Here is a 27,196-nt window from a genome sequence, read left to right as displayed (position 1 = left end):
TCTATGAAATTTGATGACAACTTCTGTTTACCTGAAAAAAAGATTCTCTTGATTTTGATTAGACTTGTTAGAAATTGATGATTAAAATAGGCACTATTTTTGATTGGTAGCTTGACATGCACCATGTGGCCCCATCCACATTTCTGACCCTTAGCTTAATCACACGCAGCACCGATGTCAGCTTGTTTTCTTTGGCGTTCCTGTTTTTGTTTGTTCAACGTATCAGCTGCTTGAAAGATCAGGATGGAAAAGTAAAGCTATAGAGACGCTTCTGTCTTCCTGCAGTGTCCATGGGCAGGACGCGTCTTCGAGCAGTAGTGGTGGACCCGGAGGTGGTGTTTGTGGCCAGCCTGATGAAGGCTGACGCCCCCGCTCTGGTGGCCTCGTTTCAGTGTGACTTCAACCTGCAGGCGGAGGACAATGGAGCCATGAACATGAGAGCCAACCTGCGGGAGCTGAAGGTCCTGGCCTGCCCCTTCATCCACAACAAGCAGGACAAGGCTGTGACTACCGTAAGATGACATTCAGGTTGTTCTGATTCCTGCAGGTGACCTGAACTGGTCTGTGTCCCAGTGGTGTCGCCCAGGTTGTGTAGCGTAGTTACAGACTGAAGTCACACTGGCCTTTCACACTTGTAGCCACATAGATGTTCAGGTGAAATCAGCCTCAAGTCGTGAGACGAGCGACTGCGCAAAGTAAACCATTAACTAGCAAACTAGATGCTAAAATACTGTTGAGATTAACACCAATAACAAAAGTGCCTTATGAAAGAGAAGAATCCTTTTTAAGTGTGTAACGTGATGTGTGTACCCACCAGTCTGACTCATGTCCTATAGGTGCTGAGGCCCTGCTCGGTTGCCGTAGAAACCCAAACCAAACCCAAGCAACCAATGAAGGGCTCTGTGTCAGTAGAGGAAGTCATCATCAAGGTCCTTTCCTCCATCTTTTTCACCAGAGGATGAGCCACGTTGTCTCCCCGTGTCAGTGAACTCATCAGTGTTTGTCTCTGCAGATCTCGCCATTCATCCTCAACACGGTGATGACCATCACAGCCGCCATGACAGCAAAGCAGCAGGACAAGCAGGGTCAAGAGTTGAAACCAGATGTTGGCGACCTTTGGTCCACCATGAACATCTATGCCTGTAACTACTGGTTCCTGGGCGTGGATCAGGCCACCGAGGTCACTGAGAGCTTCCGAGAACAGGACGGACTCAACGAAGGCGAGAGCTTCACTGCAGAGGTCAAGGTGTGACATTGATTTTCTAGTCCAAGAGTTCAGGTGATCCGATCCACCGTGTCTCCTGTTGATGAGGTGACGTTGGCATGCAGGTGATCCAGGTGACGCTGGAGTCTGGGTTGGGTCATCGTACGGTCCCTCTACTGCTGGCCGAGTCCTCGTTTAATGGCGCTGCCAAGAACTGGTCTTCTCTGCTGCAGCTGAAAGCCAACATGACACTGGAGGTGGGAACCAGTTCTTTAATCTTGAACTTGGATGAACAAATGAGTGCCAAGGAACTGATTTAATTGATTAATGTGGTTCATTTATGAAGTAAAACAATTCATCAGTGATGCTGCTGCTGTGATGATGTCAGATAAACACCAACAGTAACTTCCAACTGCAGTAGTTTGGTATAACGCCACCTGCTGCGTCTGCAGGTGAACTACTTCAATGAGATCCATGCTGTGTGGGAGCCCCTGATAGAACGAGTCGACAGTGGCAGACGCAGATGGAACCTGGAACTTGAGGTAATGTGAGCTTAAAGACTGTTAGCTGTGAGCTGCTGGTGCTTGCACGAGTGTTTCCATAGCAGTGCGTGTCTGGTGTCTGTTAGGAAGCCAGTGCTGGAGGGTAACATTCTACAACCAAGATCAGAAAGCATTCACAGTTGCAGTTAAGACCAGGTTTTAGGTTGATGAGTTCAACAACAGTCCGTCCTAAAGACTGGCTGATCAGTAGAGACCAGTTGGTGCGACCCGGTCAGGAGCAGTCTGCGGTTCACTGGTGTCACAGGTTTATTTTAGTCCATTTGAAAAGGACAGTGTGCAATTTAGTATTAATTATTCATGGGGAATAAAATGATGTGCGCCCGAGATTCAGCAGAAGGCTAATTTACATATGCAGTTGTTTATCACATGACACCATGTGACCTCTGGTAGAAGGTAAAAGGAATCTGAATCTGAATCTGAACACCGTACAACTACAAAGAAGAGAGTCTTGTCTTTGCTTGGTCAGATGAAGAACAACCCGGTCCAGGACAAGAGTCCTGTTCATGGAGACGACTTTGTCATCCTCCCTGAACCTCGCACAGCCGTCAACATCTGCTCCGCCGACACCATGAACATCACCGTCTCCCAGTGCAGCCTCAACGTCTTCCACAACCTCGCTAAGGTACAACACTTCCTGAAAGGTACAACCTTGCTAAGGTCAATTATGTAAAATTTAGGCCAGACTACAAAATATTGATCAGAAACAAATGGCTGTCACCCGCATCAAACAGACTCTGACTTTTCAGGCTCTTCAGACAGTGAACTGACCTCTTCTGTGTCTGCAGACCTTTTGTCTGTAGATTTACTCATTCGTCACCGCTGTCTTTTGATCAGGCATTCTCTGAGGGAACAGCCTCCACCTTCGACTACTCGTTGAAGGAGAAAGCCCCCTTCACCATCCGAAACGCTCTTGGGATCCCCATCATTGTCCAGCACAGTGCCAACCTAAGGCCTGTGGGCTCTCCAGCACAAGGAAAACTGCACGAGCTTCCTGTGGATCAGAGCATGGACCTGGAGCACTCCGTGTTTGAGGCCTCATCCCGAGGAAAACTGTCTGCTCTACAGCGGCAAGAAAGCTGCCTGTTCAACCTCAGCATTGGTCAGAGCGCCTCGTTTGTCACTGTGGCACAGCATGGACATATTCAGACGAGTGTCTTGAACAGATATGTTAGAAACTGAACAGGTGTGTCAGGAATCAAAGGTAAGGACGGCTGACTTGTCTCTTACTCTGCAGTGCCTTCGGGATACAGTGAGATCTCCAACATCGCCGTGGACAAGCCAGGCCGCCGCCTCTACAACATCCGCGGTCCGATGCTACAGGAGGCCATTTCTGTGCTGCTGCAGATTGATGCTGCCGAGGGCAACAAGGTCATAACAGTCCGCTCGCCACTGCAGGTCCAAATCCAAAACATCTTCTTCCTTATCTTAAGACAAGCTCAGCTGACATCAGGGTAGCTGATGACCCTGTGAAGGTGGAAGTTATTGATTCAGGATCAATATTGATCAGTCAATAAAGTTGATCTCCCTAAACTGTTTCAGATAAAGAATCACTTCTCAGTGCCTTTCACCATCCTGAAGTTCTGTCAAGGATCCAGGAGCCTGCAGAGTGTCGGGCAGGCCCAACCTGAAAAAGAGTGTCACATCCCCCTGGACACCTACAGGTAACAAATGACCACAGCTCCATCACGCTGCCTGCAGGTGACGTCCGTAAGAAACTTTCAGAAGATGTTGACAATGTGCCCCCCCCCAGATGTCAGCTGTTTGTGCGTCCGGCGGGTAATCTGGATGCTCAGTACGGACCATCCTCCACCTGCGTGTCATGGAAGGAGCAGGTGCACCGCAGCTTGGAGGTGCATTCGGTGCTGCAGTGCCCGGCGGCGGACAGCAGCCTGTTGCCGCTGATGGTCAGCACACTGGCTGTACCTGATGATCTGAGACACATCGCCAGCCACGGGGAGGAGGACTGGGACCCCGCCTACGTTATTCATCTGCACCCAGTGGCCACACTGCGCAACCTGCTGCCCTACACCATCCGCTACATGCAGGAGGTACCGCGCATCTGCAGGCAGTTCAAGTTAACAGGAATAACGGGGATTATTTGCTAACCGATGTCTCTGATCTGCAGAGTTCAGCTGACTCTTACGAGCTTCAGGAAGGCAGCACATCGGACCTCCTGAATGCTCGCGTTGCAGGTGAGATCATGTCATTGGTGCTGATGAGATATCAGGGCCGTGACTGGCACGGACACCTTCGTCTAGAAAAAGAAATGCCTGAGTTCTTCGCTGTCTGTCTGACCTGTGACACCGAAACCAACATGACTGTGGATGTGAGTGTCCACGCGTCCAGGACAGCAGGCCACCTGGTGCTGTCCCTGTTCAGTCCGTGCTGGATCATCAACAAGACGTCTCGAGTGCTGCAGTACAGAGCCGAGGACGTCAGTGTCAAGCATCCAGCCGACTTCCGCGATATCATCCTGTTCTCCTTCAGGAAGAAGAACCTCCTCACCAAGAACAAGGTGAGAGACACCTGCCAGTGTCCACCAACACCGTGCTGCGGTTCTGCCTCTGGTGAACACACATTGATCAATTGTAGCCTGAATTTGATGGTCACATCCTTTCAGTTATTTTACTTTAGCGTGGTATTTTTTCATTTTTTAAACACAGCTGAGCTGACCCTGAACAGACTGACGTGGCTGCAGTTCTTGACTGTTGTGTTTTGGCTGTCGTGTGTGTGTGGGTGGTTGCAGCTGCAGCTGAGCGTCTCCACCAGCTCCTGGTCGGATGGTTTTTCTTTGGACACAGTGGGAAGTTACGGCTGCGTTCGCTGTCCTGCCAACAACATGGACTTCCTGGTAACAAAACCTGCTACCTCTGTTTTCTACCCACAATGCACTGTGTTTTGCTTTGCTTCCTCTATTAGGGTTAGTTTAAACATTTGAGTTCATTCCTGCACTGCATGGTGGAGCAGTGGTCCCCACTGTTGCCCCCCAGCAAGAAGGTTGTGGGTGGAGCCCCGGCTGCAGCACGGGGTCTTTCTGGGTGAGTCTCCATGTTCTCCCTGTTCCTGCTGGGTTCTCTCTGGTACTCCAGCTTCCTCCACAGTCCAAAGACATCAAGAGGGACCAGGTTAATCCAGACTCTAGATTGACCGTAGGCGTGGCTGGGAGAGCCAATGGTTGTCTGTCTCTATGTGTTGGCCCTGCCATGGACTGGTGACCTGTCCAGGGGGAAGGCTGCTGGGATAGGCTCCACCCCCACCACCCTCAACAGGAGAAGAGGGAGAACATGGAGGGATGGAGTTCATTCCCACCTGGGATTCACTTGGAAATGAAACTGTAGAGACCCGACTTGTTTGGTCCTTCAATGCCTCCTGCTGTGTCATTTTGGTTCAGATCAAATTGAAGAGTTAGAAAGCCTGGACCAGGGACCTTCTGTTTGGGCTGATGTTCAACCATTGAATTTGACGTCAAAGTGTTGATGATGTGATCTTTTATTTTTCAGTTTGACTTGGCGCTGTGTCACTGTGTGTGTCCAGGTTGGTGTCAGTATTCAGATGAGCAGTTTCAACCTGACCCGGATTATCACCATAAGTCCATTCTACACGCTGGTCAACAAGTCGTCTTATGAGCTTGAGGTGGGGGAAGTCTGCCAGCTGGCCACTAGGTGGCACTACATCTCCTCGACTGAGGTGAGCAGGAAACTCAATGATGTATGAGAGTTGAAAAACCAGTAAATCAGTTCTCCTAGTAGAACTTCTGGTTCTCTGGTGTCCAGGTCAGAGGCCTGAGATCAGGTGTGAGGTTCCCAGCTGCTGAAGGTATTAGCTGGTTCAGTTCTACATCAGATCCACCAGTAAACACCAGACCGGTGGATGGTGGAGGTTCAGTTCTACATCAGATCCACCAGTAAACACCAGACCAGTGGATGGTGGAGGTTCAGTTCTACATCAGATCCGCCAGTAAACACCAGACCAGTGGATGGTGGAGGTTCAGTTCTACATCAGATCCATCAGTAAACACCAGACTGGTGGATGGTGGAGGTTCAGTTCTACATCAGATCCACCAGTAAACACCAGACTGGTGGATGTTGGAGTGGTGGAGTCTTAAAAACCTGGGTTGCTAACAAGAGTCTGAAGTCAGGTCAGGTTTATTTGTGTGTCACCAAACTCCAACCAAAGTTCTGTCCTGACTCTGTCCAAGTAGAGCAGGTCCAGCACCTCCCTCCTTCAATGAACCTCCACCCAACAATTCTCCATCAGCAGCACATCCTGCAACAGCAGCCACCAGAACCTTCCTTTACCAGCAGGAAGGTGGAGCAGATCCAGGATCAGTGGGGACGGAGAGAGAGCAGGAGAGCAGGACAGAGACAAAGACAGAGAATAGAGGAAGACAGAGAGACAGAAGGAAAGAGAGAGGGACAGAGATAAAGAGAGAGAGAAAGGAGGAGAGACTGATGGACAGAGACAAAGACAGAGAATGGAGGAAGACAGAGAGACAGAAGGAAAGAGAGGGACAGAGATAAAGAGAGAGACAGGAGGAGAGACTGATGGACAGAGACAAAGACAGAGAATGGAGGAAGACGGAGAGACAGAAGGAAAGAGAGGGACAGAGATAAAGAGGGAGAGAAAGGAGGAGAGACGGATGGACAGAGACAAAGACAGAGAATGGAGGAGGACAGAGAGACAGAAGGAAAGAGAGGGACAGAGATAAAGAGGGAGAGAAAGGAGGAGAGACTGATGGACAGAGACAAAGACAGAATGAAGGAAGACAGAGAGACAGAAGGAAAGAGAGGGACAGAGATAAAGAGAGAGAGAAAGGAGGAGAGACTGATGGACAGACGGGGACGTGAGCAGGTGGAGCTACGGGTGGCAGCTGGAGCCTCTTCAGGTCTGGAGCCTCCTCCAGCAGCACCAGGATCTGGGATGAGGGGAGAAGAAGAGGAGTTAGTAACACGTCTGAGGACAGGAGGAAGAGAGAGAAGCCCAGTGCATCATGGGAGATCCCAGCAGTCTGAGCCTATAGCAGCAGATTTAAGGGCCAGCCTAAGCAGTCCTGACTATAAGCCTGATCAACAAGGAGGTCTTAAGTCTGTTCTTAAACCTAGAGAGGGGGTCTGGGTCCTGGACTGAAACTGGGAGACGGTTCCACAGGGGGGGAGCCTGATAGCTGAAGGCTCTGGCTCCATTCTACTGTTAAAACTCTAGGAACCAGCAGGAACACTGCATCCTAGGAGTGAAGGGTTCTAAAGGTGCTTACAGAGGTCGTCATTAAAGGTCATCAGGCAAACACAAGAAGCCTGAGGCCTAGTGGTGGTGACCTTGAAGTCATGTGTCATCCCTACTGGCATGTGGATGAACCAGCAGTCGCTCAAGCTCATGGGTACTAGTTCTATTCTTCTTCATGGGTCTGGAGATGTTTCTTCTTCAGGTAGCTTCTGTTTTGAGGGCAGTTTGGTAAACCGATGGTAGATCACGAGACTTGAACAGCTGGAGGAAGCATCAGCAGCAGCTGGTTGCTGCCTTTATTCACATTTTTGCTGTTGCTGTTGCAGTGCCTGCCTCTGTGGCCGGAGAGCAGCTCAGGGAAGCTGTGTGTGCGTGTGGTCGGATCCCAATCAGCCTCCAAGTTTTTCTTCTTTAACCGTCAAGACAACGGCACCCTGCTGAGCCTCGACATGGTCAGTGTCTGCTGGACCATTGGCATCCCAGCTCAGTCCTCTGAACCAGAGTGATTTAGTGTGTGTGTGTGTGTGTGTGTGTGTGTATTTGCAGTGCGGTGGAATCATTGTGGAGGTCAACATGTCTGATCACTCAACTGTCATCAGCTTCAGTGATTACTATGATGGGGCGGCGCCCGCCCTGCTGCTCAACCACACGCCCTGGGTCACCATCAGCTACCGGCAGAGGTCAACACACGACTCTTTATCACAGTTCTTGATGTATCGGAGTCCCTGCTGGTGTCACTGATGATGTCAGCAGTCAGGAAATAAGCAGAAATCTTGAGACAGTAAAACCTTTATCATAGTTTTCACTGAATTTTAAACTGTCCAATCATCTGTCTGTCTGTCTGTCTCAGTGGCTCGGCAGTGGTTCACGAGCTGACACCAGGCGAGGCGAGGCGGTTTGCGTGGGATGACCCAGCCGGTGTTCAGATGCTCAGCTGGAGCTGCCTGGAACATTCTGGAGAGACGGACCTGCTGAAGGTCTCTGATATCGAATGTGTCTCTGCCTCTTTTTGCTGCGTGTTTTGGTTTCATGGCACATTTCCTGTCTGTCAGAGAAAGGCCTTACTAACTTTGTCATTCCAGTTAAAACCTGCAGGGGCAGCAGAGTGACAGCTGGGGTTCAGGTCTCTGGCCTCTGACTGTCTGTGTCTGGTTTCTGGTTCAGGATGAGGTGGGTCAGTTCTCTTATGACAGCCTGTCTCAGGTCCACTGGGTGTCATTCCTTGATGGACGCCAGCGTGTCCTGCTGTTCACCGAGGATGTCGCCATAGTAACAAAGGCGCGGCAGGCAGAGGAGCTGGAGCAGTTCGAACAGGAAGTGAAGGTGTCACTCCAAAACCTGGGCTTGTCATTGGTCAGCAACACCAACCGCCAGGAGATCGCTTACATCGGCATCCCCAGGTAAACATCAGCGTGCGCATGTGTGTGTGTGTGTGTGTGTGTGTGTGTGTCACTGTTCGGTGGTGTGTGTTCAGGGGTGTGTGTCACAGGTCGGGGGTGTGTGTCACAGTTTGGGGGTGTGTGTCACAGTTCGGGGGTGTGTGTCACAGTCGGGGGTGTGTGTCACAGTTCGGGGGTGTGTGTCACAGTTCGGGGGTGTGTGTCACAGTTCGGGGGTGGTTTGGGAGATGAAGAGGAAGAACCGTTGGAAGCCGTTCAGTCAGAAGAACATCAACCTACTGGAGAGAACCTACCAGAATCAGCTGAACGGGAAGACAGAGGGCAGCTGGGTCAAACTGGAAACCAACCTGGAGGTGAGAGGTCAACACTCGTCCACCAGTTAACTCTTTCCCTGCATGCCTCTTTAAAAATAACAGCGCCGGTATTTTGACATCACCGGCTGCACCCAAAGATTTTCCAAAAATCTCACCAATGGCAGGAAGGACTGGAGCCCCTGTAGCAGGCGCTGCTAACTAGCAGCTGAAGCAAACGAAGCAGAACTTTTGATCAGCAAGGCAGCAGTCACGTGGTATTTTCTCATTAAAGACAAGCTCCCGGCTGTGGCCACGCTGACTGCTCAGTTGCTGGTTGGTCAGTGTTGCGCCATGAAAAACAATGTGAACAAAATCTGTTGTTCCTATTGGATTGTGAATGCAACCCTGCAAGGACCCAGGAAGACTGGACACAAGTCCCAGCACTAAATGAGCCCTGGCCTGAGTCGATCTGATCAGGTTCCAGTGATTCGTTTACAGTTAAATTTAGTCGTCAGTGATCTGAAAGTGTTTCGTCCAATGAGCTGAGATTAAGTGAGTGATGTCACTGGTTGTTAGGTGAACCTCAGCGGAGCCACAATGATGATGCGTCAGCCCTTTTCTTCTCCGTTGAGGAGGAACTTCCTGTCTGGGATCCAGGTGGAGTTCAAAAAATCACTGCACCAACGCAGCTTGCGGGCGCAGCTCCACTGGCTGCAGGTAAACACACACACCTCAACACACACACACAAACACCAATTAAGACTCATGCTTGCTGCCACTAGGATCTAAAAGAAGAGGATCAAACTGTCACACACAGCTAAATACATATAAAAACACACACACACACACATCTCAACACACACACACACACACACACACACACACACACACACACACACACTCTGCTTAATGGCTGATGTGTTTTTTGTGCGCAGGTGGACAACCAGTTGCCAGGTGCAATGTTCCCCATCATCTTCCATCCAGTTCCTCCTCCAAAATCTATCGCCCTGGATTCAGGTAGAACACACACACACACACACACACACACACACACACACACACACACACACACACACACACACACACACACAGAGTTGTAAGCTGTTGATAACCTTCTATCGTCTGTGATTTACCGTTAAACCATTTTGGCATCAAGTACCTTGATACTAAAGTTGCAGTTTATGTCTGTTGCCACTGAGACGACACCATCAAGTAATACACACATCAGATCTGTGCGTGTGTGTGCGATCACTTCCTGTTGAGTCTCTAACTTTGAGCTGATGGTCCACAGAGCCGAAGCCATTCATCGACGTGTCCATCATCACCAGGTTCAACCAGCACAGCAACATCATGCAGTTCAAGTGAGCGGCGCCACGTTAACGCCCGCAGCCGGCCAGTGATGTCTGCCATTGCATGCGCTGCTGCCATGATGAAAATATTGAGTGTGTTATGTTGATGCAGGTGCTCCGTCAGCAGGGTTTGATGATCCATGTGTGTGTTCAGGTACTTCATGGCTCTGGTTCAGGAGATGGCTGTGAAGATAGACCAGGGCTTCCTGTCAGCCATTTTGGCGCTGTTCACACCCACGGTAGACCCTCGGGCAGATGGACAGAAGGTAGACACCGGAAACACACACACACACACACACACACACACACACACACACACACACACACACATCATGTGACCAGCATGTGGTTGTGTGTCTCAGACTGGGCTGATAGATAAAGACCTGCAAGTGCTGCAGGCTGAGCTGATGGAGGCGTCACTGAGCGACACGTCCGGACTCAACTTCTTTGAACATTTTCACATCTCACCCATCAAGGTCAACACACGCACACACACACACACACACATACACACACACACACACACACACACACACACACACAAATGTCTGTTTATGAGCGCACGTGTCATATATGGTCTTACAGCTCCACCTCAGCTTGTCTTTGGGCTCTGGCGCCGAGGACTCGACTCAGGAGACAGCGGCCGTTCAGTCTTTCAACCTGCTGCTCAAGAGCATTGGCGCCACACTGACAGATGTTGATGACCTCATTTTCAAGTGAGATGCTTCACTCAGACCTGAAAAACTCCATGTACATCATCCTACGTTACATTTTTTTAATCAGCATTCTGGGTAAACGCGCCCTACTGCCATGATTCTGCCAGTGAGGTCAGTGGAACGCAGCACAGCTCAGACGACGAGCCAGCAGCGCTGCTCACACGTCATCAAGATTCTGGTGCTACATCGATTATTTCCCTCCTCAAATGTCTCCAGAAACACGAACCAACATTTGTCAGCTACTAAATGAGCTCTCTAGTTTTATGGCTGTCATGTTGGACCGAAGAACATCCTGATGATGTCACTGCGTGCCGCTGTGTGCGGTGGCTTCTCCAGACATGGCTGCAGGGCTCTACCTGCATGTGCTGTAGCTGTGTGATGTGATGTGCTGGCAGCTGATTGATCATGTGATCTCTGCCTATCAGACTGGCCTTCTTTGAGGTGAGGTACCAGTTTTACCGCCGAGAGAAGCTGATGTGGGCGGTGCTGCGCCACTACAGTGAACAGGTGACAGCACAGTTTCCTCCTCCTCACGAGTCACGGTAGACATGTCTGCTAGGTGGGACTCAACGTGACCTTGTTCACGCCCCCGCTGACCTTTATCTGTCCACTACTGGATAGCCTTCATCTTCATCTTCATCAGTCTGTGATGTATGTGGCTGCAGTTCCTGAAGCAGATGTATGTTCTGGTTCTGGGTCTGGACGTCCTGGGAAACCCCTTCGGACTGATCCGAGGTCTGTCAGAGGGTGTGGAGGCCTTCTTCTATGAACCTTTCCAGGTAACACACACACACACACACACACACACACACACACACACACACACACACACACACACACACACCATCATGAAGCTAATAGCAGTGTGTGTTCCCCAGGGGGCTGTTCAGGGGCCGGAGGAGTTTGCAGAGGGTTTTGTCATCGGGGTCCGTAGCCTGCTGGGTCACACTGTTGGTAAGAAGCGCCGCAGCTGCCACTTCCTGGTTTGATGTAAACACAGAAAAACACTCAGAGACCGTCTTCTTTAGACATTTTTATGAATGCAGTAGCTTGCAGATGTGATTGACGTCTGTCCTGCAGGTGGCGCTGCAGGTATGGTGTCCAGGATCACAGGCTCGGTGGGCAAAGGTCTGGCAGCCATCACCATGGACAAAGAGTACCAGCAGAAGAGACGTGAGGAGATGAACCGACCGCCCAAAGACTTCGGCGAGAGTCTGGCCAAAGGAGGGAAAGGCCTTCTGAAGGTGACGCCATGGCGGCATCTGCTGACAGGACCCGGCCACTACAGACGATTGCTGTAGCTGTACCCTTGGTGTGTGCATGTCAGTTACAGTTTGTGTGTCCACAGGGCGTCGTCAGTGGAGTCACGGGCATCGTCACCAAACCTGTGGAGGGTAGGTGTCTCCCCCCCCCCCCCCCCCAAGCATGAGTAAAGGATTATTCTAGTCGTCTGAAATATCTTGGGGGGTCTTAATGATCCAAAAGGTCAACAGTGACCCGCCCACCTTGGTTCTGGAGGTAAACCCTGTTCAGTTCAGGGTCAAGCACACTTTTACCATGGAAATATGAACTGGACTCCCTTGTGGTCATTTTGAGATTCACGAGCGTTCCTGCCACAGCTGTAGAGGAATCAGGCCTCAGAAACAGGGTTTTCCATCTCAATCAATCAATCAACAGAGACATCAATCAATCAAACTTGATTGTGTTTCTTCTGTCTTCGTTTTGATTCTGTAGATGAGAACGATGAAACATCTGGATGCTAAATGTTTCCTGACATCAGTGACAGGTTAGCCTGCAACAGCAACGAGGTTCCGTTAGTCGTTAATGTATCTAAGATATGTCAGAAATATTGTTGGCTGCTGCTGTCGCTCCTGGCTCAACCAGTATTACCAGTATACCAGTGACCATGACGCAGCTGCGGTGGTCGGCACCATAGTCATCAGGAACATCTCTAGCTTGGAGTCTGTTTGTTTGTTTTGTCCCTGTCAATCATGGTGTTGACCCTGATGACCTCATTGTCCTCCGGAGGTTTGGGAGCAGCAGGGGAATCTGATGTTCCGTCTGTCTGCAGGGGCCAAGAAGGAGGGAACCGCCGGGTTCTTTAAAGGCATCGGGAAGGGACTGGTGGGGGTGGTTGCCCGGCCCACAGGTAGCATCGTGGACATGGCGAGCTCCACCTTCCAGGGCATCCAGAGGTACAGTCACCACTCACCTTGACTGCCACCAGAGAGCTTGTGTGTGTGTGTGTGTGTGTTCACTAGTTTTCTTTGCAGTATTGTGCTCACTGTAATACTTGTTTGTGTCGTCTGCTCTGTTCTTCTCGTCTGCTGACTAATTTTGATATTTTCTGCTTTTGTTTTCTGTCCTGAGTGTTTTTCTTTTTCTTGTCTTCCTGGTGTGTGAGTGTGTGACAGAGAACTCCTCCTTCTGTGGTGGTGTGTCACCACGTCATTTTCTGTTTAGAAGTAGTTCAAACACACACACCCACACAAACACATGAAGGAGAGCAGGTGTGTGCATGTTGGTGTCGTTCTGCAGCAGACGGACGGTAAGTCGCTGCATTTTGTGACAGAAACCCAGATGATTCACGCTCATCTCACGACCATCACTCTAACGCTGCTGTTAGCCCCACCCCTCTGTTAACCCAGCCCACCTCACTTGCTACAGCATCATGAATCTCTTGGCCACACCTCTGAGGAGAGCCACCTGTGGTGCAGGTAGAAAAGGTGAACATCACATCTGAAGAAGTTTAGGGACTACAAACATGGCCGAAGGACTACAAACGTGGCAGAAGGGCCGAGAGCCGAGAGAGCAGATCTTTCTTGTTTACTCGGTCCACACCGAGTTCACAACTGACCATCAGTGGATCATTGAGCAGGATGAGTCACACGATGGTTTGTCACTAACATGGTACATTCCCCAAGTGGGCGTGGTCACAGGTCCCACCATCCCTACCTGGTTGAAGGTGTTTGAACATGGTGCTGGTGACAAAAGCCAGTTAAACCTTAGTTTTAACCTTAAACTCAAGTTCCTTATCGAACCGGTGCTGAGACACTGAGAAATACGACCTGATAAAAAGTGGCTCCCGTATGGACTCAGTCATGACCCGAGCCAGGAAAGGGGCAGGACCGAGGCGTGTTCAGAAACTAAAGTCCCTCCCCCAGGTTTCCTCTCACGCTGTGTCTGTCGCTCTCATTGGCTCTCGTGACTGAAGATAGTCACCATCATGTTTGCGGGTCATAAACGGTCGCCTGCCTCTGATCAGAAACTTTGGTCCACCGACCGTTGAGCAGGGGAACTTCAGGGTCATGTAAATGCGTCACGCCTTGGTGGGCGTCAGCCGGTCTGATAGGATCGATCACCTGTATAGATCAGATATGCTGCACGCGGTGGATTTGTGCACGTGCATGTGTGTGTGTGTGTATGTGTGTGTGTATGCATGCATGTGCTCCGACCTCAGCTGGTCTGAAAAGACAAAACTGTAGTTTTTGATGTTAAAAAAAAAAGAGAGCTGGTGACTTACCTACAGCTGAAGCCCCGCCTTCCCAATGCATTACGTGCTCTCCCCCAGGATTGGCTGACTGAATGATCACATGGTGCTGCCAGGATGAGTTTGACTGGTTGAGGGCAACAGGTGAACATGCAACTAGTAACTAAGACAACACAATTTGGCTACCAGACCAGAACCAGACAAGACCAGCAAAAGTGTCTTCCACATTCTTAGAAGGATATTTCCAAAGTTACACGTTTTTTTCGTTGTCGTTTCTCGGTTGCTTCAGGGGCGTCACACAAGCGTCGGCTGACTGAACTCCGAGTGTCACTGCTGTAACGTACGTACGTCACGTCGTGATTAATCACCGTACATTCTGACATGATGACGAGGCTTGTATCACTCCAACGCCGTTTTGAAATGTAATCAATCGATTGTATCGATACTAGGAAATAAATTTAAAAAATTTTTAAAAATCAATTTAACACAGCAGAATTTCTACAAATGTGTTATAGTACTTTTAATGATTAAAAACGTGAAATGTTACTCAATTTGACCCACCTGTCAGTGATGTCATCGCCACGTGCCTGCAGCAGCGCGAATGTCAGAACAACAAAACGTAGCATGGGGGATGACAGAGGAGCAGTCGGTGAGCGAGAAATGATGGAGCCACGACTGCGGTCCGGCGTGTGGAAACACTGGCTTCTGCAGAGACGCAGCGGTTCTAGATAAGTGAGTCGTGACAGCGCAGGTGAGGCTTCCAGATCCCTGTTGTTTCTGGTCAGGAATCAAAATGAATCATGGATACAAACAAACAACAAGTAAACAATTCAAGCTGCGAGCAGTGTTGTGAGGGCCTGAGCCCTGGCCTGAACCCCAGGGTGTCCTGGTCCAGGGTGGAGGCCTTGTAGTTGAGGAGTTAGAAGCCTGAGTCTGATCAGAGAGTGAGAGCAGAGCTGAGAGCTGGCCCTTTAAGAACCCCTCCCCCACTGCTCTGTCTTTGATCTGTGCTAGAGTGAGAGCAGAGCTGAGAGCTGGCCCTTTAAGAACCCCTCCCCCACTGCTCTGTCTTTGATCTGTGCTAGAGTGAGAGCAGAGCTGAGAGCTGGCCCTTTAAGAACCCCTCCCCCACTGCTCTGTCTTTGATCTGTGCTGGAGTGAGAGCAGAGCTGAGAGCTGGCCCTTTAAGAACCCCTCCCCACTGCTCTGTCTCTGATCTGTGCTAGAGTGAGAGCAGAGCTGAGAGCTGGCCCTTTAAGAACCCCTCCCCCACTGCTCTGTCTCTGATCTGTGCTAGAGTGGAGAGCAGAGCTGAGAGCTGGCCCTTTAAGAACCCCTCCCCACTGCTCTGTCTTTGATCTGTGCTAGAGTGAGAGCAGAGCTGAGAGCTGGCCCTTTAAGAACCCCTCCCCCACTGCTCTGTCTTTGATCTGTGCTAGAGTGGAGAGCAGAGCTGAGAGCCGGCCCTTTAAGAACCCCTCCCCCACTGCTCTGTCTTTGATCTGTGCTAGAGTGAGAGCAGAGCTGAGAGCTGGCCCTTTAAGAACCCCTCCCCCACTGCTCTGTCTCTGATCTGTGCCAGAGTGAGAGCAGAGCTGAGAGCTGGCCCTTTAAGAACCCCTCCCCACTGCTCTGTCTCTGATCTGTGCTAGAGTGGAGAGCAGAGCTGAGAGCCGGCCCTTTAAGAACCCCTCCCCCACTGCTCTGTCTTTGATCTGTGCTAGAGTGAGAGCAGAGCTGAGAGCTGGCCCTTTAAGAACCCCTCCCCCACTGCTCTGTCTCTGATCTGTGCTAGAGTGAGAGCAGAGCTGAGAGCTGGCCCTTTAAGAACCCCTCCCCCACTGCTCTGTCTCTGATCTGTGCTAGAGTGAGAGCAGAGCTGAGAGCTGGCCCTTTAAGAACCCCTCCCCACTGCTCTGTCTCTGATCTGTGCTAGAGTGAGAGCAGAGCTGAGAGCTGGCCCTTTAAGAACCCCTCCCCTCTGCTCTGTCTTTGATCTGTGCTAGAGTGAGAGCAGAGCTGAGAGCTGGCCCTTTAAGAGCCCCTCCCCCACTGCTCTGTCTTTGATCTGTGCTAGAGTGAGAGCAGAGCTGAGAGCTGGCCCTTTAAGAACCCCTCCCCCACTGCTCTGTCTTTGATCTGTGCTAGAGTGAGAGCAGAGCTGAGAGCTGGCCCTTTAAGAACCCCTCCCCACTGCTCTGTCTCTGATCTGTGCTAGAGAGAGAGCAGAGCTGAGAGCTGGCCCTTTAAGAACCCCTCCCCTCTGCTCTGTCTTTGATCTGTGCTAGAGTGAGAGCAGAGCTGAGAGCTGGCCCTTTAAGAGCCCCTCCCCCACTGCTCTGTCTCTGATCTGTGCTAGAGTGAGAGCAGAGCTGAGAGCTGGCCCTTTAAGAACCCCTCCCCACTGCTCTGTCTCTGATCTGTGCTAGAGTGAGAGCAGAGCTGAAAGCTGGCCCTTTAAGAACCCCTCCCCCACTGCTCTGTCTCTGATCTGTGCTAGAGTGAGAGCAGAGCTGAAAGCTGGCCCTTTAAGAACCCCTCCCCCTCTGCTCTGTCTCTGATCTGTGCTAGAGTGAGAGCAGAGCTGAGAGCTGGCCCTTTAAGAACCCCTCCCCCACTGCTCTGTCTCTGATCTGTGCTAGAGTGAGAGCAGAGCTGAGAGCTGGCCCTTTAAGAACCCCTCCCCCACTGCTCTGTCTTTGATCTGTGCTAGAGTGAGAGCAGAGCTGAGAGCTGGCCCTTTAAGAACCCCTCCCCCACTGCTCTGTCTCTGATCTGTGCTAGAGTGGAGAGAGAGGAGGAGCACCAGGACTGGAGTGGGACAAGAGGAAGAAGTCGGCATACGCTGGTCCAGAGGGACACAGAACACCATGTTCTTGGAGGGGTTTTTGTCAGGAATGCAGTGGTGTGGTTGGTAGAGCTGTGGGATGGATGGTGTAGACGTGAGAAGCATTTGTTTGACAGTATGTACCCTGAGAGGACACCGTCTCCCCATAGACTTCCATTGGAAGGTGAAACGTGTCTCCCCCACTTTGACGGCTTGTAAAATGGACAACGAGCGCGTAGTATATTAACCTTTAAAGCTTTTGAAGAGCACAGTTGGGAGAGAAATGTGTGAAAGTTTGGAAGTGATAGCATTAATGCCCTAGGAGGAGATAGATTTTGTTGGGGGAGTAAAAAAAGTCCTGATTTTGACAGTTTTGTCCAATTTGTGGACATTCTGTTGTAGACAGGTGAGGGGTCAGAGTGGAGGAATTGTTGGTCTTGATGAGACGAGTTCAACGGTGTTGGTCCCATGTTTGTGGGACATTCGTGGGAGGAGTTATTGTGCTCCAAATTATAAAAGAATTATCTTTTAGTTGTGTGGCTCCCTAGGTGGCGCTATAGACTTTTGTGGTGTTTTTGTTTTTGATTAGTGAATGTTTAGCCAGACTGGACAAGTGTGGTGAATTTCAGTGAATTTCATGCATGTTCAGGGGTGAAATTAGATGATGCTCATATTGGGCGCTCATTGACAGAGAGAACAGTCCAGGACCAGGTTTTGAGTGGTGTGGATGTGAAAACCGGCTCCAGGACGTCTGGCCCAGCTGCCTCATGGGGGCTGGGGGGCTGGGACACTGGCTAGTGGGTGTTTGAAGTGAAGACCCTAATGAAGGGCAAACGCATTCACGTTGTTTCTGACTGCAGAGCAACACCTCAGGTTGGATGAGCAGAGCTGCAGCTTTCCTGCTCTCATGTTCAATTTTCCTGTTATAATACACGTCGTCAATAAAAGTCCAGTGAGTGGCACCAGCACCAGCAGCACCAGCAGCACCACCAGCACCAGCACCACCAGCACCACCAGCACCACCAGCACCACCAGCAGCACCACCAGCAGCTTCAGTGCCCTCCGCTTTGCAGTTGTCCAGGTGTTTATTTCACAGTCACACGGGTAGAATTTGTGGCTGAAATGTCGCTGAATCGTTTTGGGTCGCATCGATCGAAATGAACCGATACCATCCTTGAATGGTATGGTAACCACGAACCGTGACCCCAATCCAGTTGTTGTTAAAACCAATGGTTACACTCCTACCAAGTATCCATTCCCCAGCGTCACGCCAGCCGCCATCACGCTGCCCGTCGCGTCACATGTATGGACGTGCAGATGGAGATCGATACTCAGGTAAATCACAGGTGGCTTTTGTTCAGGTTCAGGTTTGCTCAGGTTCCTCGTCAGGAGTTGGAATGTCGGCTGCGTTGATTACTGACGCGTCATCAATGACGTTGTCGTTGATGCAGATAAAAGCTGCCGCGAGGTGGAAATCTCAACGTACTGAGACACAAGTGAGCTGTTTATGCTGTGATTGACGTGCTGCATTCAAGTTTCTTGGAAATTCCAAAACCTTTATTGGGCTGAGGAGCACCTGATTCTGACTTTATCATTTTAATCAGGTAAACAGAAACAAAGCGTTTCCACAGCAACTGTAACATGTGTGTCCAGTCATTGGACACTTGGGATAAAATGTCACAAAACATTTGTATGTGTTTGAAGTTCTACTGGTAACCGGTCGCGCCGGACTCCTGGCGGGCCGGACCATTTTCAGCACATTCTGTTTGCTGACTCTTCACTGGCTTACAAAAAGCCAGAAATGGCCCCAAAATGTAAGCGTACGAATCACAGTGAAGCCTAACCACCAACCTGTTGCCAGGTCACCCTCCAGTCCGAGTGGACGTTGGTGCCAAATACGTGAAATGTGAAGATTCAGACGTTTAAAGCAGGTTAAGAGCGAGCGTTCGTACTGGTGCTCCAGCAGCAGTTACACATGACCATGGCTTCTGTCCCAAAACAACTCCCCAGCTGCCTCAGTGACACCCCCAACCCCCTTCATCTGTCATGTGACACATCACCTGTCACTGCGTGATAACCTGTCCAACGTTACCGTTCCATGCTGTCACTCTAGAGGTCACGAAAGGTGAGCCACTCTGTCACACTCAGCATCGTGTGCACGAACCCAAACCACTTATCAACATGGAGGCAGTTTAGCCTCTCTGAGGGGGAGGAGCCTGTGGACCAGGCAGCGTTCAAACTGATAACGTGTGTGTGTGTGTGTGTGTGTGTGTGTGTTCATCAGGGCAGCAGAGTCGACAGAGGAAGTGACCAAACTGCGTCCAGTCCGCTTGATTAGGGAGGACGGCATCATCCGCCCGTATGAACTGACGGAGTCACAAGGTTTCGACCTTTTCCAGGTGTGATCACTTTGACTCTTTACTCTGTTTTTACAATGTGATGTCACTTCCTGTTAAGAAACTTTTTAAAAAGCAGCAACAGAAGTTATTAACCAGTAACGTGACAAGGATTTTTAACGGTTTAATGGTAACAATCAGATCCAAGTGATGCTGACAGGAAGATGTCACAACGCCGATTTGGACAAAATATGAACACGCCAGCTGTCAGATTTGTCTCCATGAAGACGAGCTGACAACTTTAAAATGAATTCTGGTGAGATCAACGACAGGAAGTGTGTCCTTCCACTGTCCTGGCCTGGACGTCTCTCGCCCAGTGAGGTCTCTGAGATGGCGGTGTTGAACTTTGTCACCTGATCAGGGACGACTGAATGAGACGTTTCTGTTGTTTGGGTTCTGTAGAACAGAGAGTGAGAACCAACACCGCTCTCACACAGTCTGCAGAAGTAATGGTGGTAGTAGTAGCAGCAATAGTAGTAGTAGCAGTAGCAGCAGCAGCAGCAGTAGTAGCAGCAGTAGTAGTAGTAGCAGCAGCACTAGTAGTAGTAGTAGTAGTAGTAGTAGTAGCAGTAGCAGCAGCAGCAGCAGCAGCAGTAGTAGCAGCAGTAGTAGTAGTAGTAGCAGCAGCAGCAGCAGCAGTAGTAGTAGTAGTGGCAGCAGTAGTAGTCGTAGTAGTAGTAGTAGCAGCAGCAGTAGTAGTCGTAGTAGTAGTAGTAGTAGTACTCACAATAGGACCTCACTGTTATAATGCTTTGCTGATTGAGAGACAACCCAATGTCTCGCACAGCTTGAGAAGTTCTACTACATGCAGACGTTCCGCAGCAGAGGGGTGACGTGTTCGCCGTCATCACCTGGTTCTGAGCAGTGGCGGAACCTTCTGTTCCTTCATGAATGCATGTCCACAGACAGCAGGGCGTCACACTGGCGTGCTGCTACTGACCTGGACAGACTGCATTAGGTGAGGATTCAGGAGAGTGCGGGATCATCCGTAACACCCTCGTGTTGTGAAGTCATTTATCACACTGGTTCCATTACGAGACCAACAGAGGGCGCCACATTTTACCTCCCATTCCTGGCTCCGCCCCCAGCACCAGGTGATCAAGATGAGCTCAAAAATAGGGTTTCACCCATTTAACCAATTAACCAACATGCAGCTGTAATGACAGTTAGCCAACAGCGTGGTCAAGGAGGGGGGTTAGCAGGCGTCTGGTTGGTGTCAGAAACGGCCACTGGTCTCCGTCCTGGTGGAGCGCCAGCGAGCTGCAGGACCGATTATCTGAAGGGTTTTTAGTAAAAAGAAGGGGCGGTGTGGAGGCGGGGTCTCGCGTTTCCATCTGGGCTTCATGTGTAGAACTATGGGTGGTGTGTGTGTGAGTGTGTGTGTGAGAGTGTGAGTGAGTGAGTGTGTGAGTGAGTGGGTGGGTGTGAGAGTGTGAGTGGGTGGGTGTGAGAGTGTGAGTGAGTGAGTGAGTGTGTGTGTGTGTGAGAGTGTGAGTGTGAGTGGGTGGGTGAGTGTGAGAGTGAGTGGGTGGGTGTGAGAGTGTGAGTGAGTGAGTGTGTGAGTGAGTGGGTGGGTGTGTGAGTGGGTGTGTGTGTGTGTGTGTGTGTGTGTGTGTGAGAGTGTGAGTGTGAGTGAGTGTGAGTGGGTGGGTGAGTGTGACAGTGAGTGGGTGAGTGTGAGAGTGAGTGGGTGTGTGTGAGAGTGAGTGGGTGTGAGAGTGTGAGTGTGAGTGGGTGGGTGTGAGAGTGTGAGTGTGAGTGGGTGGGTGTGAGTGAGTGTGTGAGTGAGTGGGTGGGTGTGAGAGTGTGTGAGAGTGAGTGGGTGGGTGTGAGAGTGTGAGAGTGAGTGGGTGGGTGTGAGAGTGTGTGAGTGAGTGTGAGAGTGAGTGGGTGGGTGTGAGAGAGTGTGAGAGTGAGTGGGTGGGTGTGAGAGAGTGTGAGTGTGTTTGAGTGTGAGTGAGTGAGTGTGTGTGAGTGAGAGTGAGAGTGTGTGTGTGAGTGAGAGTGTGTGTGTGAGTGAGAGTGAGTGAGTGAGTGAGTGTGTGTGAGTGAGAGTGAGTGAGTGAGTGTGAGTGAGTGTGTGTGAGTGTGAGTGAGTGTGAGTCTGAGTGTGTGTGTGTGAGTGAGTGTGTGTGTGTGAGACAGTGTGAGTGTGTGTGAGTGAGTGTGAGTGGGTGTGAGAGTGAGTGGGTGGGTGTGAGAGTGTGAGTGTGAGTGAGTGTGAGTGTGTGTGAGTGAGAGTGAGTGAGTGTGAGAGTGAGTGTGTGTGAGTGAGTATGAGTGTGTGAGTGAGTGTGTGTGAGTGTGAGTGAGAGTGAGTGAGTGAGTGAGTGTGTGTGTGTGAGTGAGAGTGAGTGAGAGAGTGTGTGTGAGAGTGGGTGGGTGTGAGAGTGTGAGTGAGTGAGTGAGTGGGTGGGTGTGTGAGTGTGTGTGTGTGTGAGTGTGAGTGGGTGGGTGAGTGTGAGTGGGTGGGTGAGTGGGTGGGTGAGTGTGAGAGTGAGTGAGTGGGTGTGAGTGAGTGGGTGGGTGAGTGTGAGAGTGAGTGGGTGAGTGTGAGAGTGAGTGGGTGGGTGTGAGAGTGAGTGGTTGTGAGAGTGTGAGTGGGTGGGTGTGAAAGTGTGTGTGGGTGGGTGTGAAAGTGTGTGTGAGTGAGTGAGTGAGTGTGAGAGTGAGTGTGTGTGAGTGAGAGTGAGTGTGAGAGTGAGTGTGTGTGAGTGTGAGAGTGAGTGTGTGTGAGAGAGTGAGTGTGAGAGTGAGTGTGTGTGAGAGAGTGAGTGTGAGAGTGAGTGTGTGTGAGTGAGTGTGTGTGAGTGAGTGAGTGTGTGTGAGTGAGAGTGAGTGAGAGTGAGTGGTGCCTCTTCCAGCTCTCTGCCTCTAACCTTCTCTCCTTCTCTTCCTCGTCTCATGCAGCCTGAGGACGCGGCTCAGGGTTTGCTTCTCTGACTCGATGCTTCTGCAGCTTTAAAGACTGTAAACTTGTTTCCATGTCGTGATTCGATCCTCGTGTTTCCAGCTACGTTGTCAGCAGGTGATTCAGGTGCATGTGAGCGGGTTTCTCTTCTCCACTGTTTTACTTTTATCAGGACGACAACAGTTGTGCTTTGTTGCCATTTTTTGTTTATGATGTTTGTAGTTTGTTAATCTAAAACAGAAGAATATTATTTATATATAAATGTGATGGATGTTACCTGTCGTAGAAGTTAGCAATATTTTTTTAAGATATTCGTAGCATCACTCACTGACCTTGTCTATGAAGAGCAGACTGTCTCTAGACATCGGCGTCTCAGCATGACCTCTGACCTCCAACTGTGTTTGTGACATGTTTAATAAAGCTAAAAACCTTATTCTCTTATTTCAATCAAGTAAACCGTTTCTGAGGTTCACTGAATTATTGCACAAATATTCAGGAAATCTGAAAAGATTTTTAGGGTTTCATGTCCCGTTGACAGGACTCACCTCAAGCTAGCGTGAAGAAGTGAAACATGGACGTCTCAGGACAGCAGGGCCACTGACGTCACTCACACTAGTTCTGAAAAACTTTGAATGCTCATTATTAATGAGGAAGATATTTGTAAGTATGTATGTATACCTTCACATGTATCGGAATACATACATACTTATATGTATACATGTGTGTGTGTGTGTGTGTGTGTGTGTGTGTGTGTATATATATATATATATATATATATATATATATATATATACACACACACACACGTGTTTATGTGTATATTTACATATTTTTACATATACAGATATACATATCTGTATATACTGTATACATGTTTATATATACGCATATATGTATGTATATTTGTAAACGTGTGTGTGTGTATACTTCCTCTCCACCTCAATGGTAATCAAACAGCTTTACATTTCATTACCCTGCTGTCATATGAATATGAAAACTAGCAACATAGGCTAGTTAGCCGGATCAGAGTTAGTCGGATCAGCGTTAGCCGGATCAGAGTTAGCCGGATCAGCGTTAGCCGGATCAGCGTTAGCCGGTTCAGCGTTAGCCGGATCAGCGTTAGCCGGATCAGCGTTAGCCGGATCAGAGTTAGCCGGATCAGAGTTAGCCGGATCAGCGTTAGCCGGATCAGCGTTAGCCGGTTCAGCGTTAGCCGGTTCAGCGTTAGCCGGTTCTTTCTCTCAAGACACTGACCAGTGGATCTGGTGTCAGAGACGCCACGACTGGGCCTCAAATCAGGACGCTCGTCTGACCTGCAAGTCCACGAGAGGCTCTGCACAACAGCATTTGAAGTTTCACTGTCGAGATTAGATGGAGAGACCAGTGGAGGTCAGCAGGACAGTGAGGCTACACCGCCACATCCTTGACTCCACAGACGCCCTGGACAGGAAGTGCCTTTGAAGCAGGGAACGACACCGAACAGCTTGAGGATCTGGCGAAGGATTGCTGACCAAAGTTCTTGACCCAGATGTGATGATGCTGATGCTCAGGTGGCACTAAATATGATCACCATCCAGGCTGATGTGTGTGTGTGTGTGTGTGTGTGTGTGTGTGTTAGTGCTCTGAGATCAAGCAGCTGGATGGCGAAGTTTTCCGAGATCATTGCCTGTTTCCTGGTCACAGAAAAACCAACATCTTCATCACCAACAGGTAGGGGTGTGTGTGTGTGTGTGTGTGTGTGTGTGTGTGCGCGCGTGTGTGTCACATTGTCACCAGTTCAGGGTTTTGTTTACATTGTTGTTGTGATGTAGGAGGGTTCTGTGTGTGAAGGAGCTCGACTTTGTTGGCCATTTCAACAAAGAGTGGGAGTGTTTGTTTGAGAATTTCTACAGTCCTCCAGCAGTGGCGGGATCCGAGCTGAAGATCTACTGCAAGGTACTGACCCCCCCCCCCCCCGTTAGCTTAGCTTAGCATGAAGTGTTCTATCAGAAGTGATCCCTCCAGTCTGTTCCTCAGAGTTGCGAAGTCACACTCACAAAGTTTCTCGCCTTTTAAACCGTACTGATGTACCGGGATCATCGTCATCCTCGCCATCCATGAGTTTAGGAGACGCACAAGTTGAAGCTGCCGAAGCGAGACCATCAAGAGTCCGTGAGGAGCATCCAGCTGAGAGACCCCAAAACTGCTCAGGTACTGGCTGTGTGTGTGTGTGTGTGTGTGTGTTTACCTGACAGAGGTGTGGCCTTTCTCTCACTTGGTTTCCATGGTTACCCACAGAGGCTGCGTGCAGCCATATCAGAAGCTCAGGTGGCTCATCAGCAGCACCGCATGGTGAGACAGAAGTCACAGCGCTTCCTCAAAGTGCCCAACAAGCCCTGAGTCCACTTCCTGTCAGCGGCTCCTCTTCCTGTGTGTAGGTTGTGTTGAAGAAAGAGTGTAGATCTAGTGACACGTGACACTGTTTATTATCAACCATCACAAACGACCTTTGACCCATAATTTGTTGATCATCACTGTTTGAAACATTCTCTGGTCCTTGTTGCTGTGGTTACAGGCAAGTCTGATACATCAAACTTAAAAAAACATGCAAGTTTCATTTTCACAACATCAGTTCTCACTTGAGTCTTGTGGTCAGTGGAGCAGCTTCACGCCAGTGAGGCGTCCATGATGGAGGCCAGTGAGGCGTCCATCATGGCGGCCAGTGAGGCGTCCATGATGGAGGCCAGTGAGGCGTCCATCATGGCGGCCAGTGAGGCGTCCATCATGGAGGCCGAGCAGAACTGCTGCTTCTCTTCATTAAGTCCAGTTTTACTTTTGAAGGAACTTTAGACTCAAGTGAGTTTATTTTTAGGTTCAGGGTTGAAATGAGGGTTGTTGGCAAAAAAAGGTCAACATTAAAAATCGATGAATGACAGAAGTCTAATTTCCTTAATTGTCTAGTTTGTGTCATATTTCTGTCAAGCGGCTGGACATAGAATGTTTGAGATTCAGGTGAAAGACTAAAACAAAGCAGCTGAGATGATTCTGCTTCTTGTTTCTACCTGCGTCTGTCAAACACCTGCTCACGGGGAACCGTCCAATCAGCTGAGGAGCTGGCCCAGCTGGGTTGTGGGTTTGAGTTCCCCTGGATGCTCCTGTTCTTGAAGCCATCAGCTTCCAGCTGCTTAACTCAGAATCCACTGACGTGTGGAGTCATGCATGTATAAACTACAATGCTGCTGACCTGCAGGTGGTGCTGTTGCGTTTGGAGACGAAGCCATTAAAATCTTCTCTTCACTCTCAACAGTTTAAACCAGGCTTGAGATCTTATTTGCACTAAGAAAACCGATCATCCGTCGTCATAGAAACAGCGAGGCAGATAAAAATGTTCCTAGAGGGTGAATGAAGGTTCCGATTGTCAGACTTTCTCGTGAGGGTTGAATGTGTGATTTAGCCTCAGGTGTCGGTCAGCTGAGGGGCGTTAGGGTTCACCGTAGCTGCTGGTCTGGATGTGTTCATGACGAATGGAACGTGAAAGACGGCACTTGGAGGGGAAGTTTATTTGTCAGAGTCAGCGTGCGGTCCACGCCAGTTTTAATAAACTTGTATTTGTGGTGTTATTGTTGTACCCCAAAAACAACTCGTTTGTCAAAAAAAATAATAAATGTATTCTGAATAATGATTAAAAAGGAGAGATTTACTGCCTTCTGCTGCACATTTGTCTTGTAAGCAGTGAGACATCAACTTGTCATGAAGCACCGACAGGAGTTGGTGTCCGGCATTTTAGTTTGAAAGTCTGCTGCAGGAAATCAATGTCAACATGCTGCATCACTTCCTGTAGGCGGTTTGCATCATGACTGCGGGACACATGAACATGGTGCAGATGTTGGGGTGAGCAACGCTCCTGAATAGAGCCGTCATGTCAGCTCAGCTGATCCCAGTGTCAGTGTCACTCAAGTTGATCCGCTCACCCGACCTGAGAACTGAACTCAAATGTTAAGACCACTGACCAAGAACCTGGGGAGAACAGAGTTCAAGAGAACTTGAAATATTCATTTTATTACATCTGCAACCTGAAGTTTTCCCTTGGAACCAGCAGGAGGCAGCAGAGGCCTGAAGCTTCATCCTGGTCCAGTCCAGTTCACATGATGGTCCACTTACAACCCTTTTCAGCCTGAGGGTTTTTCATGCTGGTGGTTGTTGTCATGGTAACAATAAAAAAAAAAAAAAAACAGTTGAGGAGAGTTTCCAGAGGCTTCAAGAGTGAAAGAAACAAACTCCACTTGTTCCTGTTTCGTGACGTGAGAGGGAGGTGTGGTCTGCTCGTGTGCGGGCACCAACCCCAGGGTATCATGAGAAAACCTCCCACGGTAAGAGCACCTATGATAATGAGAAGAATTGGGCTCCAGGTGCATCATGGGAACTGTAGGTGAACGTGGTCCTGAGCCCAGTGGTTCTGTACGTCAGCTTCTGACCGCCTCTCCAGCTGTCTGACCTCACACACTGGATCCTGTACACCCACGCTATACAGAGGTTCATGTACAAGGACCTCCAATATAAGTCATGTGACCCAGTCTGACTGGTGGCACAGAGGTTGTTTTATTGTTTCACAAGAATGTTCCATGCACTCATCAAATAGCATACATAAACAACAGAATAAATAAAACAACGAGAAGAAAAAAACGAACAAACAAAAACCCAAAACCCAGAGGCGGAGGTCACTCGTCTGTGTTGAGGCCTCTAAAAACTCAGCTCGAGAACGAGCTTTAGCTTCAGCTTCAGCTTTAGCTTCGGCTTTAGCTTCGGCTTCAGCTTCAGCTTTGGCTTTAGCTTCAGCTTTAGTTT

At 49.7% G+C, this 27,196-nt stretch overlaps 1 protein-coding gene across 7 annotated transcripts in view; it reads left to right on the top strand.

The window, feature by feature from the left end:
- The window catches only part of vps13c (vacuolar protein sorting 13 homolog C), a 66,006-nt gene extending 39,956 nt beyond the window's left edge, over positions 1-26,050 (top strand). For 4 of the 7 annotated variants that reach the window (XM_086191346.1, XM_086191395.1, XM_086191389.1 and 1 more), the window contains 35 exons: positions 286-512; positions 837-929; positions 1,013-1,246; positions 1,330-1,461; positions 1,657-1,746; positions 2,234-2,389; positions 2,602-2,866; positions 3,002-3,162; positions 3,307-3,428; positions 3,518-3,815; positions 3,893-4,282; positions 4,514-4,618; positions 5,302-5,454; positions 7,317-7,442; positions 7,537-7,670; positions 7,841-7,967; positions 8,155-8,390; positions 8,599-8,743; positions 9,260-9,400; positions 9,619-9,700; positions 9,975-10,044; positions 10,187-10,298; positions 10,395-10,508; positions 10,618-10,748; positions 11,174-11,255; positions 11,414-11,527; positions 11,627-11,702; positions 11,829-11,992; positions 12,097-12,142; positions 12,820-12,943; positions 19,350-19,464; positions 23,991-24,082; positions 24,184-24,307; positions 24,479-24,562; positions 24,650-26,050. In XM_086191346.1, the coding sequence (XP_086047472.1) occupies positions 286-512; positions 837-929; positions 1,013-1,246; positions 1,330-1,461; positions 1,657-1,746; positions 2,234-2,389; positions 2,602-2,866; positions 3,002-3,162; positions 3,307-3,428; positions 3,518-3,815; positions 3,893-4,282; positions 4,514-4,618; positions 5,302-5,454; positions 7,317-7,442; positions 7,537-7,670; positions 7,841-7,967; positions 8,155-8,390; positions 8,599-8,743; positions 9,260-9,400; positions 9,619-9,700; positions 9,975-10,044; positions 10,187-10,298; positions 10,395-10,508; positions 10,618-10,748; positions 11,174-11,255; positions 11,414-11,527; positions 11,627-11,702; positions 11,829-11,992; positions 12,097-12,142; positions 12,820-12,943; positions 19,350-19,464; positions 23,991-24,082; positions 24,184-24,307; positions 24,479-24,562; positions 24,650-24,751 (4,967 nt within the window). In that variant the 3' untranslated portion in view covers positions 24,752-26,050. Of the gene's footprint in view, positions 1-285; positions 513-836; positions 930-1,012; positions 1,247-1,329; positions 1,462-1,656; positions 1,747-2,233; positions 2,390-2,601; positions 2,867-3,001; positions 3,163-3,306; positions 3,429-3,517; positions 3,816-3,892; positions 4,283-4,513; positions 4,619-5,301; positions 5,455-7,316; positions 7,443-7,536; positions 7,671-7,840; positions 7,968-8,154; positions 8,391-8,598; positions 8,744-9,259; positions 9,401-9,618; positions 9,701-9,974; positions 10,045-10,186; positions 10,299-10,394; positions 10,509-10,617; positions 10,749-11,173; positions 11,256-11,413; positions 11,528-11,626; positions 11,703-11,828; positions 11,993-12,096; positions 12,143-12,819; positions 12,944-19,178; positions 19,191-19,349; positions 19,465-23,990; positions 24,083-24,183; positions 24,308-24,478; positions 24,563-24,649 lie in introns of all 7 variants that reach the window. The other 3 variants (XM_086191361.1, XM_086191353.1, XM_086191370.1) reach the window with 1 other exon arrangement.
- The last annotated feature ends 1,146 nt before the right edge of the window (positions 26,051-27,196 follow it).

This window comes from Aulostomus chinensis, chromosome 2, assembly GCF_037954235.1.
Source record: "Aulostomus chinensis isolate RoL2024-O1b breed Wild chromosome 2, RoL_Achi_v1.0, whole genome shotgun sequence".
Classification (NCBI taxonomy): Eukaryota; Metazoa; Chordata; class Actinopteri; order Syngnathiformes; family Aulostomidae; genus Aulostomus; species Aulostomus chinensis.
Note: the sequence above shows the minus strand (reverse complement) of the source record. Positions and strands in the feature narration are given on the sequence as shown.